At 50.4% G+C, this 15,159-nt stretch overlaps 1 protein-coding gene across 1 annotated transcript in view; it reads right to left on the bottom strand.

The window, feature by feature from the left end:
- Positions 1–584: 584 nt before the first annotated feature.
- Positions 585–15,159, bottom strand: part of ccnf (cyclin F) — a 20,365-nt gene continuing 5,790 nt past the window's right edge. The window contains exons 6-17 of the mRNA XM_061224505.1: positions 15,115–15,159; positions 14,123–14,230; positions 13,003–13,080; positions 10,913–11,064; positions 9,734–9,898; positions 9,040–9,163; positions 8,462–8,642; positions 7,875–7,962; positions 5,416–5,515; positions 4,495–4,622; positions 3,725–3,897; positions 585–3,092 (exon numbers count right to left, since the gene is read on the bottom strand). The exon at positions 15,115–15,159 is cut by the window's right edge and continues 9 nt beyond it. Of these exons, the coding sequence (XP_061080489.1) occupies positions 2,593–3,092; positions 3,725–3,897; positions 4,495–4,622; positions 5,416–5,515; positions 7,875–7,962; positions 8,462–8,642; positions 9,040–9,163; positions 9,734–9,898; positions 10,913–11,064; positions 13,003–13,080; positions 14,123–14,230; positions 15,115–15,159 (1,842 nt within the window). The 3' untranslated portion in view covers positions 585–2,592. The remainder of the gene's footprint in view (positions 3,093–3,724; positions 3,898–4,494; positions 4,623–5,415; positions 5,516–7,874; positions 7,963–8,461; positions 8,643–9,039; positions 9,164–9,733; positions 9,899–10,912; positions 11,065–13,002; positions 13,081–14,122; positions 14,231–15,114) is intronic.

Genomic DNA, 15,159 nt, shown 5'->3' with positions numbered 1-15,159 from the left:
TTTCATTAGCAGGAAGGACACCATGTACCCTTCAGCAAGGCACTTCACCTGAATTGCTTCCGTAAAATATTGAGTTGTGTGAATTGATACCATGTAGTCACTCTAAATAAGGGTCTGCTAAATGCAAACGTTTTGTATCATTACTATTTGTGTTGTATATGAACTTGGGGCCTTTTTCACCAGTGAACTGGACCTTGCCCAGTTTCTGGCTTAATTTACTGTAGATCTTCAGGTGTGATCCCCAGCCATCTTAAAATTGTTTGGTAAACTGCTTTTAGGGCGTAGTTTTCAGTTGGAAATTAATCACACAGAAACTACAGGAGGAGCTGGTCTGAATAGAAAATGGTCATTTCATTCGTAGCGACCAAAACCAGATGGGCCAAAAGGGCCTTTTGTCAACTCCCGGGACCCAAAATTGCCGCAGCAACATCGGTTTCTGTGTCATCAGTGTCAGTACTCTTGCGGTTTCAGTGAAGACAAGGTATGTGGTGAATCTCGTCCTAAAATTCCCATTATTCCCCCAGCCCCCCCAAAATTGAATAAATCAAAAACAATCACTTTATTCCTCCAAGTTTATTGGCAAATATAAAAAAAAAAAAACAAATAAAAAAAACAAGAGGCTTCTTTAGATCGTTACCTGGATTACTGAAAGGACCATTAGGTCAAGGCATTTGCATTTCATTTGTGTGCCCTGTTCTACAGTACAATAAAACATAAAAAAAACACACACAATGGCATTAGGTTCAGCTCACATCACAAGTGCAGCCAGAGATTCAAATACAATTATTTTCACCGTTTTGTCAAGGCTTTACAATCCTTAAATAATCCCTTCAAGTAACAGTTTGATTATTGGAGGGAAGCATTCAATAAAAATAGATTCACACACAGGTAAGACTGGGGTGGGGAACAGACAGCACTGAAGGAAGCTAGAGCGCTACCTTCAGGTACACCGTGGCAGTGTTTCTTTTTCTTTTTTTTTTCCATTTCTGTTTCAAGTAAAGCAGCCAGTCACAGCTTTCTCAAATGTACATATTTACACACAAACCATGTTATAAAATAGTCTTAACGCAAAGAACTATTCACATCTATTTACAATTACAATGGTTTGTGGACAGCTCTTCTGTCCCAAGTGTTACAGGACCATATTGGCAGGTGTACAGTACTTTCAAACTCTTAAAAATGAATAACTTAATGCAGTTTAGTGTCACAGCTTCCCTTCAGGCATCCAGAAAAGACGAGCAACACAGTGAACCTCGGTGCGCACTCCACGAGAGTAGCCGATTGGTCTAGCACAGCAAACGTTGCCATACGTCTCTAGCCTCAAACATTGTTTGAACTGAACTTCCCCCAAACTTCAAAGTGCCACAGGCGGCGTCACACTTTTCCACGCGTTAAATTAGCAGCGTGGTTGCGGTCGCGGTCCTCCTTGTGCTAGTGGTCAGGTCCGGTTGTGGTGGCATCACAAGCAGCGCTCCTATAGTGTGTGTGTGTGTGTGTGTGTGTGTGTGTGTGTGTGTGTGTGCGCTTTCGTGAGACGATAGCGACTGAATACCCGTCCTACGGTATACAATCCTGTGCATCTATGGCTCCCAACGTTCAACAGGCAAGCGATTCAGCACGTCCAATGAAGCACGTATGAATGTGCAGTACATGCACATCTGTAGGTAGACATGTCTCTGTAGACTATGCTGAACATCTGCTCCTCGTAGTCATCGTGGAACGCCACAACAAACAAACCAGCTCCAGTCATCATAGAACACCACAAACGCCACAACAAACAAACCAGCTCCTCATAGTCATCGTAGAACACCACAACAAACAAAACAGCCTGTGCTTCTACAATCAAGATAGAGGATGAGTGACAGAGAAACCATTCATTCACACAACTTAGGCAAAGAACAGATGTAAAGATGACTTCAGAAAAAGGAGTGCAGTAACATTTAGCCCCTAGGTTCAGACATCAGTAACGGGGCACACTGGTGTACTACTTAGGATGCTGTAGGCTAAAAATACAATCAAAATACTGCAGGATGTGACAAGTTGGGGAAAGTGTCAAACACTTTGTATAAATACAGATCATCTGGAGCAATTTTCGAGGTTTCAGTCTGAATGTTGAGCACCTGAGTAAGGTTTTTGCAACAGTGGACAAAACACTGTTTAAGTTGGCAGAGATGAATGCGATGTCACACCCACACCCACAAACACACATACAAGGAACTAGTGGTTTCTGTAACAAAAATCCAACAAGTGAGATTTTTTTTCTTTTCATTAAATACTGTTGAATTCTGGGATATCTTGCACAGTGTCAAGTAGTGGATCTGAAAAGAGCTGAGACAACATATCAATAGGCCAAACATCACAGATTTCAAGTAAGAGTTCTGTCTTCCTTTAACTTTTTTTTCTCTTTAAAGCTCATTGCGTATCAGAGGGTGTGGTTTTACACCCATGTTAAATCCTTCTTCTGGGGCTGAGAAATCGGCATCTCAAAGTGCTCCGGAGAGGGGGGTGGTGTGTGTGTGTGTGTGTGTGTGTGTGTGTGTGTGTGTGTGTGGAAAACCCGGGGAGGGGGGTTGTGCGGTGCTGGTCAGTGTTCTACAGGAGGAGGAAACCCACGGCAACCTCATCCTCTTCCTCCCTGGTCTCTTCGTCACTGTGCGCCGCGGCGTTCTTCCTCTTCACCTGCCCCCGGGGCTTCTGGGACGGCTGCGAGGGGGAGGCGCAGTGGAGGCCCGGCGGGGAGATCCGGGCGGAGGCCCCCGGCGGGGGCGGGCTCAGCTCGGCGAGGGGGCCGGAGCGCTGGGAGGGGGGCGGGCTGGCGCTCTGCACGGAGGAGTAACCCGAGCTGTGGAGGTCCGCGCTGAACGAGCGGCGGAGGAGGAGGGGTTCTCCCGCTGTCTGCGCCTCCCTCGCGTCCACCCACACCCAGGAGCGGCTCCCGCCTTCCTCCTCGTCGTCGTCGTCGTCGCAGTCTTCGTCCTCCTCCGCCTCCCGCTCGCAGAGGCTCTCCTCGTCGCTGGACAGGGCGCGGCAGTGCTGGTGCACGTCTGCTGGCGCCTCCTTCTGCTCCATGAGCACCACGGCCGCATGGGATGCTGGGAAGAGCAGACGGAGGACACAGGCCATCAGTACCAGACACAGTACATCAGTACATCAGTACCAGACACAGTACATCAGTACATCAGTACCAGACACAGTACTTCAGTACATCAGTACCAGACACAGTACTTCAGTACCAGACACAGTACTTCAGTACCAGACACAGTACATCAGTACCAGACACAGTACATCAGTACCAAACACAGTACTTCAGTACCAGACACAGTACTTCAGTACCAGACACAGTACTTCAGTACCAGACACAGTACTTCAGTACCAGACACAGTACATCAGTACCAGACACAGTACATCAGTACCAGACACAGGACATCAGTAACAGACACGCACACAAATCTGTCTTCTCTGTGGGGGACACAGTACATGAGTACCAGAAACACACAAATCTGTCTTTGTGGGGACACAGTACATCGTCAAACCCTACACATATCGGACTCTCAATGGGGACACAGTACATCAGTACCAAACACGCACACAAATCGGTCTTTTCTATGGGGACTCTTTTCCATCAGTACCAGAAACGCACAAATCTGCCTTTGTGGCGACACTGTCCAGCAGTTCCAGTACCATTCTTTGAGTCAGACACGCCATTCCAGCCTCTCCCACTCACCATCTCCGTCCTTCTCCCCTTCACTCTCCTGGTCCCCCTCATATCCTGAGCAGGAAGCATCTAGACTCCAGTCCAGGATGTCCCCAAGCAGAGTCTCCTCTGGATTGGACAGTTCTGCTGTGGGGGTGGCCAAAAAGCTGCCTCTGTGCGTCTCCATGGTGTCCTCCCGTCTCCTGAGATGAGTCAGAGGGTTACTCACACACTCAATTCACACACACACATACACACACACAAGCCTTGCAGGGTGTCTACACATTTGGTTTCAGCTCAAGTTTGAAACCAAAACTCAGACACTGCAGGGACGGACAAACACACACACACACACACACACACACACACACACACACACACACACACACACACACACACACACACACACACACACACACACACACACACACACACACACACACACACAGTGATAATACAGAAAGTATACACCCCTACAGACACCGGCATTACAAATTACGGCCCTATACGAGCCGGCGAGCTCTCGAGAGGCTGAGGGATTTGTGTTTCTCATTCCGCCTGTGGCAACCATGACAGCGGCCATCGATCACGGGGGGGCTCCAGTGCTCCGGAATGGCGGCGCAGGCATTAATAAACGGCTGATTGGAGAACATCTCCTCTGATGCCGGTCCTGATACAGCCATTCCGGCACCAGGGCCCGCTCGTAAAAGCCCAGGATTACACAGCACCGGGACATCAATCTGCACCCCCAGCTGGGTGAAATCACACCGCGTGTAACAGAGGGGTGGGGGGGGGCGTACCTCTTGTTTCCGGTGGGGGAGGAGAGGAAGGTGTGGATGTCTGCGGGGGAGGAAGACTCCGGGCCAGACGGCATCTGCTCCGTCTCGGGCACCCCCAGGATGTTACACAGCTCCCCAAAACCCATCACCTGGACACAACAACAGCACAGGTCAGACGCATTCATCCACACCCAACACGGCACAGGTCAGACGCATTCATCCGCACCCAACACCTGTACCCAACACAGCACAGGTCAAACGCACATTCATCCACACCCGACAGAGCACAGGTCAGACAGATCACATTTTAGTCATTTGGCAGACGCTTTTAATCCAAAGCGATTTACAAGTGCGTAGGTTCTTCCACGAGTTAAAGCATCACATCCATAACTAGTAAAATACAGATGAAGAGAAGTGAAGACAGATATACATCCACACCAAACACAGCACAGGTCAGACAGATATACATCCACACCCAACACCTGTGCACTGCAACACCCAAGTCACCTGGAAGTGTTGGTCAGATGCAGGAAGTGACACGGAGACGGCCAAGAGACCAATATGCTTTCAGGACGTATGGACTAAACGGGCTGGGCTGACGCTTGCTTATTTTAACCAAACGTTCAAGTCACATAATCACCAAAAAAAAGTCTGAAAGTTGACATTTTCGATTAAATGCTGGCGAAAACTAAAAACAAAAACACACAAAGAAAACGCATGGCGCGGAAAAAACTAACTGTTTTGAGTAAGCAAGTATGCACCTGTCCTTAACAGGTGCAGAACTAAATGAACAGCAGAACATCACCACCTGCGGAGGGAACAGATTTGGGCACAGAAACACTGCGCACCCTGCTGCCACACGTTGGCACAGAAGGAGCAAGACGGAGAAGTCATTTCTCCGCCCAGCCGTAGAAGGAACGTGGAGAAGAACGGGCGGCTCACCTTCTCCTTGCTGATCTGCTCATAGGCTTCGTCCTCAAACCTCTGCTTCACCCCCGTCAGGGACACCTGTCTGTAGTCTTTGGGCACGTCTTCACTGAAACTGCACAGTCACAGGGGCAGAGAGAGAGAGAGAGAGAGAGAGAGAGAGAGAGAGAGAGAGAGAGAGAGAGAGGGAGTCAAGAGACGGTCTCAACGAGAATCACCAGAGTGAGTCAACAATTCAACCATCCAAATCTCAATCGATCCAGGCATCGATCCAGGCATCGATCCATCGATCCATCCATACCTCGATCAATCATCAATCCAACCAATCCACCATCAATCCAACAATCTATCCATCTGATCTATTCCCTTATGAAAAAAAATGATTGAAGTCACCTTTCATTTTAAATCATTTTTTGTTTATTTATGCATTTATTTTTTATTTTTCCTTGCAGTGGACTCCCAGCATGAGCAGGTTATGGTGCTCCTTCTCTTTAACCTTCAAATAAAACAACGTTCATCACCTGCGGCCGGTAATCAACACCACACATTGAAAACAAAATGGAAGTGAGCCGCACAGGGCAAACACTGGCGTTTTAACTCGAACCCCGTCAGGAGTGCACAAGCTCTCTCAGGAGCGAGAGAGGCCACACAAGGCGCGTGCACCCGGGACACGGTTAAAGACGTATGCACAGGAGACGAACCTCCGGGATAGGGTTCTAAGCTGGCATTGAACAGGGCACTGCATGTGGATACTGGGAGGCAGCCAACTGGATTATTCATGACGACTGGAGATAATGACTCAATTGCTTGCTCAATGGCAGGCTGCCGTGTGTGGTTTGAGGCACCAAACAGGCCTGATAAACAAGAAACGGGTGGAAATTATGAAAAAAAAAAAAACCCACGCAAAGATATTACCGGGGACGCGTGGACTGTTTACCAAAGTACAAGCAAAGCGACCTTCAAACTCAGAGGAAGCTTCGAGGAGCGAGGATTTTAAATGTTGAAATGACATGTCTGTGGAGAGTTCAACCAGTTCCATAGGGACAGCATGCCTCTGCATCATTCATGCCAATTTAAGAGCCCTGTGACCGGCACAGACTGCAAATGCAAGACCGGGGGGGGGGGGGGGGGGGGGGGGGGGGGATCAGGACCAGCCTTGACAGAAACCCACCGACAGACCGAACCACCTCTTTCTGTTTATTATATTATATTATTATTATATTATTATTATATTATTATTATTATTATATATATATTATTCCATAGCAACTCTTTCCCTGGAGATCTACGATTTCATTTCAACTCGAATTCAGCACATCTAAACAAGGAGACCTTTAGCTGTTGAACGAAGTGTGCTTCGTTAGGGCTGGTGTGAAAACCAACAGCAGGGTTGATCTCAGGGAACAGGGCTGGGCACCCCTGGTTTATTCCCTTTCAAACAGCATTCCCGCCGGATTTACCAGAAATACAGGCTATCCTGTTACGCGAATGACAAAGGGGAACAGGGCGTATTCTCAATTAACAGTTCCCCTTCTGCACCGAAACAATTTGCACCAGTTTTTCCGCTTCAGAGCAAAGTGCATACAAGTTAATTTACAGGGCTGTTGATGCGGGAAGAGCACAATCCCATCTTCTTCAGGCTTGCGGAGACGGCAGGGGACTAGGCGGTCCCAATTCGGTAGCCGATCGTATCCTAACTGCCCATGTTAGCTGAGGATACGCCACGGCGACCAGGGCGATCCAACAGACCCGACCCTGACGAGTCCCTTCCCCCCACCCTCGACGCGGCGAGCCAATCACGCCGCCCCCTCGCGCCGGCCGACCTGGGCTTTGGCGGGACCGCGACGCGACCTCCGGTCCTCAGTACGCGACCGCATCAAGGGCGGACAGTTCGGCCTTGCGCCGCCCCCGACGGCCGCCTTCCTGCACACCACAGCCGCTGCAAACGCGGGCCTGCCCTCCCGCGGACGGTTCGCTTCCGCAGCCTTTCCGACGGACCGCCGCGGACGTGAACAGAACCGCAGCGCACCCCGCCGCCCGTTCTAGGAGGCGCGCCAGGCCCGACCCATCCTGAACACTCATGGGCACAGCGTGCCGAAACAGGAAGTAGCACAACGGCAGTTTATTTATTTTTTTTCTTCCTCGATACAGGAAATGATCTCACCAACGACAGGCCGATGGCTCCGGGGGTCACGACATTTTTTTTCCGGATCGAGCTCTTAAATCACTCATTCGATCACTACAAAATTCTAAGAAAAATGTAATCACAGGAAAGAGAAAAACAAAGGCCTAGCACGTCAGTCCGATGTGGTCTTGGCAGTGAGGCGGGAATAAGTCATTGTTCTCATAAGCGACTTGGCTTTGCACACCATCCTGAAACGGGGCGTACAGCGAATTTGGGCAAAATTTCACCAAAACGCGTTCACCGCACACACGCTCAGGCACCTCGACGCGAAACCGAAGAAGGAACTCACCACTTTGTGTACAGCTCGATGACACAGGGGACCAGTTCTTCCTTCGAGAAGCTTGTGTATTCTGCCAACTGGCCCGGCCAGACGGGAGCTGCGATTGGGAAACGAGACATGAAGGGGTGGGGTTTAGGGTGAAGACCAGTAGGCACAGTGCCCTTCTGCCATTTTATATCCATCACTTGGAACCACCCACCTGTGGTTCGATCAAGGCACAGGTCGAACCACAGGTCGAGTCCCTCCCGCTAACCAAAGTTCTTAAAATAATAAAATTTACAGATTTTAAAATCTAGGCAGAAATGATAGGCTATAATGAACACGCATCTCCTGGACAGACTCCTGAAAGATTCTCAAAACATTTTCATGAAACTTGTTTGTCAAATTAAATATCTTGGAATAGACTTGAAGAGGTTTTAAAGAAATGTTTTTGTCCCCGATATGGTAATCCACTGCACATGAAGTACACGTTTTGGAAAACTGGAAGAACGATGTGAAGGCAGTTTTTAGCAGGTGGAACTTGCACCAAAGAAGCTGAGCGGCGCGCAGAGCAGCGGAGGCCCCCAGGACTCCCCGCAGGGGGGCTGGATGCTTACCGTGGTGGTGCAGGGCTCGTGTGAGCAGCAGGGCGGCGCTGGCGAGCCTGGCGGGGGCAGGCAGGGTCAGGGAGGTGTAGAGCAGGGACAGCTCGCAGACGTAGCTCAGCAGGTGGGAGCTGCGTCTCTCCAGGGGGCACAGGGCCTGGAGCACCTCCCCGTAGTCCAGCACTGTGGGAGTCTGCGGAGGAGACCACCCACCGATCAGCACGCGCCAACCAACCGGCGAGGGGTCACAGGCAACCAATAGGGCTGATTTTAAACATTCCCCCATGAAGGCAGGGCATCACTCTAGACCAGGGGTCTCCAACCCTGGTCCTGGAGAGCTACTGGGTCTGCTGGTTTTTGTTTTCACCTTAAAATCAGCACCTGTTGAGACCCAGGTAACCAGGTGAGGCGAGTTAATTAATTAAATTAGAGCAGTTGATTATAGTTAATTGCAGGGTAAGAACGAAAACCAGCAGACCCAGTAGCTCTCCAGGACCAGGGTTGGAGACCACTGCTCTAGACACTTGGTCTGTACTCATTGGTCGGTCAGTGTGTCTGTCTTTCTGTATTCAGTCTGTCTATCCACTCACCCGGATCTTGCCATCCAGCACAGAGATGACCTCTCCCATCATGCGGACCAGGTCCTCGTACTTGTAGGTGTTGTCCGTTAGCCAGACGGCCTCCCGGATGGTCAGGATCTCCTTGCTGACGTACCTGTGGGCCAGCAGGAGAGGGTCAGAGCACTGCGCCCCAGCATCGCTGTGCGGGACGGGGTTAAAAACACAGGGAACAGGACTGCCGCTTGGCTCATCTTTTTAAGGCACTGTTCGAGTGCATGGATGGGCCCCACAGCCAAGAGTCTATTAAGGCACAGTTCTAGAGCATAGATGGGCCTGTTCTACTCTGGTATCTGAGAAGGCTCTGTTCTAGAAAGGCATTATTTTTTACATTAATGGCATTTGGCAGACGCTCTTATCCAGAGTGTACGTGTATGTACATGGTATGTCTGTTCTAGCGCACGGAGGGCCCCCGCAGTATTGTACGTGTATGTCTATGGTATGTCTGTTCTAGCGCACGGAGGGCCCCCCCAGTATTGTACGTGTATGTCTATGGTAAGTCTGTCCTAGTGCAAGGAGGGCCCCCGCAGTATTGTACGTGTATGTCTATGGTATGTCTGTCCTAGCGCACGGAGGTCCCCCCCAGTATTGTACGTGTATGTCTATGGTATGTCTGTCCTAGCGCACGGAGGGCCCCCGCAGTGGAACCCGGACCATGGCAGCTCACCGTGTGCAGACGACCATGCAGGCGATGCCCAGGAGCTGCAGCCGGGCTTTGGGCACCGCGTGTCGGGACAGGTAGCGGTCCACACAGCCCACGGTCACGTGCAGGGCCCGGCTGGAGAAGTCCTTCATGGTGGTCACCTCCACCAGCCAGTCCACCAGAATGTACCTGAGAGCGGAGAGAGAGGAAAGAGAGGAGAGGGAGCGCAAAGAAAGAAAAAAATAAATAAATAAATAAAAAAGGGAGAGAAGGCAAAAACAAATGAATAAAATAAACAAAACAGAAGGCGTAATCTCCCCTGGAGGTCCCGCAACATTCCGCATAAACAAACATTGTGAAATTGATTGCCGCCGGGGTGTGGGAATAACTCCAAACCCACAGAAAGAAGATGAAACCCCCCGGGGAGCAGTTACCCCCCCCTCTGCCGAGGCTGGAATGGCAAAAACCTTCATTTGCGTAGAACGGGGGCGCTTCATTTCATCCATAAAACGCGAGTGGTTAAAATGAATGAATAAGCGCGCACGAAGAGGAAGACCAGCGCCCTACGAGTCGGTGGTCAGTCCGTGGGATTGGGCTGAAGACCGGGGACCGCTCCGCCCCCCTGCACGCCAGCCTGGCTCCACCCCCACCAGCGCACACGCCCCACCAGCGCACACGCCCCACCAGCGCACACGCCCCACCAGCGCACACGCCCCACCAGCGCACACGCCCCACCAGCGCACACGCCCCACCTGCGCACACGCCCCACCTGCGCACACGCCCCACCTGCGCACACGCCCCACCTGCGCACACGCCCCACCTGCGCACACGCCCCACCTGCGCACACGCCCCACCAGCGCACACGCCCCCCCAGCACACACACACCCCCCCAGCACACACACACACCCCCCCAGCACACACACACACCCCCCCAGCACACACACACACCCCCCCAGCACACACACACACCCCCCCAGCACACACACACACCCCCCCAGCACACACACACCCCCCCAGCACACACACACCCCCCCAGCACACACACACCCCCCCAGCACACACACACCCCCCCAGCACACACACACACACCCCCCCAGCACACACACACACACCCCCCCAGCACACACACACACACCCCCCCAGCACACACACACACACCCCCCCAGCACACACACACACCCCCCCAGCACACACACACCCCACCTCATGGTGTCGTTGATCCCGCGGCGGAGCAGGTCCTCGGTGCGTCGGCGGGGAGCCGGGCAGGAGCGGAACACCTGTGCCACCAGGTCCGCACAGGTGCGCTGTTCCAGGCCCAGAGGGTTCCCACTGCAGCACAGCTTAGCCAGAGCCAGCTGAGAGAGGGAGAATCACAACCATTACAGTTATTTTAGCTGACGCTTTTAACCAAATCAACTTACAGCTGATTAGACCAAGCAGGGGACGTTTCCCCCCCCCCAGGAGCAATGTGCGGTTAAGGGCCAAGCTCAAAGGCCCAACAGCTGCACGGGTCTGTTCATGGTTTCACGGGCAACAATCAGAAATTCTCACTGTAATTATAAGTAGTATTCATTATTGTTAATGTCTTACTCGTAACCGTTAAACATATGCATGTTTGCTTTGGAAACACTTACAATGGGCAAAAAAAGCAGACTGAATGTAATTGAATTGAGGGAGAGGAATAGGGGAGAAAGGGATCGTGTTACTTACAAGTTATCACGGCTGCAGCCAGTTATTTCTATTCCCACCACCCCCACTCAACAGCTTTTATTTTTTAACGACACTACAGCTCAACTCAACCCACCAACTGGGGACAATATCTTACCGCACGAAGACGCATTAAGCTACAGGCAATGTTTACACAAATTACAATTCACGCCATGAAAGCATTTTACAGTTGGAGGTTCACAGTATGATCGGAGACGGGGGTGGGAATGGTCGTAAAAAGGCTTTGCACAGGAAAAACAAATTCAACTGTGTAATTTTCTTTCAAATAATAAAAACACTAAATCATATACAGTCCTGTGCAGAAGTCTTAGGCACCCTAGACTTTATTATATATACATATTTTATTATTTGTGTGTGTGTTAGTATAAAAGAACACATTTGAGATTTCAAAATATTAATTTTTGCATTTAATTTCAAAAAGTAACATATTACTGTGAGCAACTTTTTACATAAAAACGTGACCAAGGCTGTCTGAGATCAGAAGCAAGGAGCCAACCAAAGTCTGCAGAAGAACTGTGGCAAGTTCTCCAACATGCTTGGAACAACCTCCCTGCTGATTGTCTTAGCCAAAGCCGTCCTGCAGTTCTATATCTCAAAGAAGGGATGCAGTTTTAACACCCAAGGGTGGTCACAAAAAATATTGATTTGATTCCGTTTTCAACTATTCAGCCAAATTACTAAAATGTAATGTAAAATGTATAGTACGTTTATTTAGGATCTATCATATAATTATTTTTGAAAGAATCTTATCTGTACAGAATGTTATATAGGTGCCTAAGACTTTTGCATAGTACTGTATATTTATTTTTGATGAAAAAAAAGAAAAGAAATAAAAAGGTTTAGAAAGGGGTTTTGTTCCTGGCATCCCCTTGTTTGTTAGCTGGCTCTACAAATCCGTGCCCTGAGCGGACTTTGACTTTGTCTTTGCCAAGCCAATTTATTTATTTAGCAGTTTTTCCTACCAGTCGACCAACAGGTATACGACCAGGTCACTATGCCAACAAGCAGTAAACGTTCCAATACAAAATGGCTGCCGCTCACCTGCCACAATTTGCGGTTGTCAAGGTGAGCCTTCACCCTTGCGACAGCTCTACAGAGGGAAATGTCGGTCATGGGTGCTAAATTAACATGGTTTAAAAAGCCAATAAATATAGAAATTAACCTTAAAAATGGGTTCCCTTGTAGGTGGGGGGGGGAAAGGACAGGTTGACATGATACAGTCCGTACAGACCGGAGATAACCGGTCTGAACCAGACTGTGCGCGCTCTCGCACAAAGTGCTCCAAACACAGGAGGGGATGGAGGGGGGAGAGCACTAAAGCAGGGGGATGTTATACACCCGCACGACTCGAACCGACTATTTTTAGAAAGGCTGAAGACGAGACGGGGGCGGGCGAGAAGTCGAGGCGCGTGGAGGGAAGGGTGAAGGGACGGATTTAGAGCGGGAACGCGGCCTCAATACCGCCGGAGTCGTTAAGGAGAAAGCCGCCTCCGGGCTCGAAGGGACTCGGTGCGTCGGCGGGAAAGCGGGGTTTGGCACGCACGAGAAAGATCAGCGGCTCTCACCTGCGCCTCCCAGCACCCCTTGGCCGCGTAGTCCCTGAGTGTCCGCAGACACTGGAGGTACCTGCCCGGGTCTGCCACCTGAGGGAGGGGAGAGAGAGGCAGGACGCAGGGTCAGGGGTCAGGGCAGGGGGAGAGTACACTGACTGAGCCCTGACTGCAGAACAAACAGCACACATGGGCTCACAGCCAGAACAACACAGTGAAACCCTCCGACTCAAAGGTACAATAGGTAAGATTTTTGTGTTCAAACATTGTAAACCCCTATCTATCATTGGAAAAGGCGCACTGACATGTTGACTCGCCCTCTGCCTGTGTTTAAAGTCCTTAATTTCTGGTTTCAAAATATTCAGTTGATGGCCCGACACTACCAAAATATTGTATAACTACTATAATTCAAGCTCGTTGGTTGAAAATTGGTTACAATTGCCACAGCCAATGGCATTTCAACGTCAGAGCATTCACAGAGAAGGGGTGAGAAACAGTGTTGTGGTTTGAAGGCGTTTGTTTCTGCTATTCCTCTCTTGACCAAGTCCGAAATGACGCATTGTACCTTTAATAATGCTACGATAAAGTCGGCAACCACCTGCATATTTGCATAACAAGACGCAAAATAAGCATCACAAGACACAAAAGACATCTGCATTTCGTTGTACGTCGCTCTGGATAAGAGCGTCTGCTAAATGCCTTGTAATGTAATGTAACAAAATGATTTTACAAAGTTCAGTGAGAACGGGAGTTTAAGTACTGCAGGGACATAAGAACAGTAACTCCATGACTGTGTGTTTAGTGCAGTGAGAGCAGATCTCGGGCTCGTAAGCGTAGCGGCTTTCTGCTGCTCTCGGGGTGGAGCACCCGCCCTGCCCGGGGCTTCAACACCACACCGCCAGGCCCGTCCGCAGTCCGGCTGAGAAATGCGGGCTGTCTCTCACGGACACGGACACGTTTAATACGCTTCTGTAACCATAGGCTATCGAATAGATTATCGGATGACATCGACACGGAACGCTAACACAGAGCTGACCGCAGGAGGCTCTGGGGGGCAGGGTGAGGGTCTCGGTGACGGTTTTGCGGGCGTTTCGGGCGGCGGGGCCCGGAAAGCGACGGAGCGGCGGTCACGTACCGCGGCAGCGCGCCGGCGCTCCCACAGCAGGTAGGAGCTCTGCAGGCAGCCGTGACGAGACGACTCCTCCAGCAGGGCCTGCGCCTCCCGCACCGTCTTCTCCTCCTCCTGACAGACACACAGACACACAGACAGACCAGAGGGCAAAGTGATTCATTCAGCCGACATACCAGAAAACAGCATTGGGGGGGGGGGGGGGGTATTTCACAAAGCAGGAGTAATGAGTCAGGTAACGGCACAGACTACATGGACTGAAGTAAAAAGAGCTGCTCTGGGTTTTACTCTGTGCAGCTGCCGAAACCTGCTTAATGCGACTGGGCCCGGGGGGGTATATCAAACAGGACCAGGATTCCTGCCGAGAACAAACCCGGAACAGCTCTTTTTACTTCAGTCAATGTTTTAGATTTTGGGTTGTACTCAGTGGTGTTATCCAGCAAACTCAGTAATCGTGCTTTGAGAAACAGGGCCCCGGTTAATGTGTGAAACATCTGGAGAGAAGATTATAAACAAGCAGTCAAGTATCTCAAGTGTGCTCTTGGAAGGCTCCCCCCCACCCCCCTCCCCCTCCCCCCTCCCCCTCCCCCTCCCCCTCCAACTCAACGACCTGCATGAGATCGGCTCAAACCAACCCGGATTGCAAAATCAGGAGTTGAATAAATATCCGCACATGCAAATATTAATATCCAGTGCTTCCTATTGATTTCCATGTGATGTGATTTCCAACGTGACAGTATATGAAGGAAAACTAAAGCAAACTAAAGCAAAATTAAAATCAGCTCCTCAGCCATTAAGGACCTCTTCTCTCACACGTCAGTGATGGAAGTATACCGAGAGAACGGATGACCACCTCACCAATACCTGCAATCTGTGTTGGTGACAAGCGAGGCTACATGCTACATACTCCATCTGATGAAACCTGAGCTCCACTGAACTCCCCCTAAGAAACCCTCCCCACCCCACCCGACCCGACCCGACCCGACCCCACCACTCACATCGAAGAGCTGAAGAACTCTGGCCAGAGAGTGCAGCAAAGAGCC

The sequence above is a fragment of the Conger conger genome, chromosome 16 (assembly GCF_963514075.1).
Source record: "Conger conger chromosome 16, fConCon1.1, whole genome shotgun sequence".
Classification (NCBI taxonomy): domain Eukaryota; kingdom Metazoa; phylum Chordata; class Actinopteri; order Anguilliformes; family Congridae; genus Conger; species Conger conger.
This window is presented reverse-complemented; position numbering and strand designations above follow the sequence as displayed.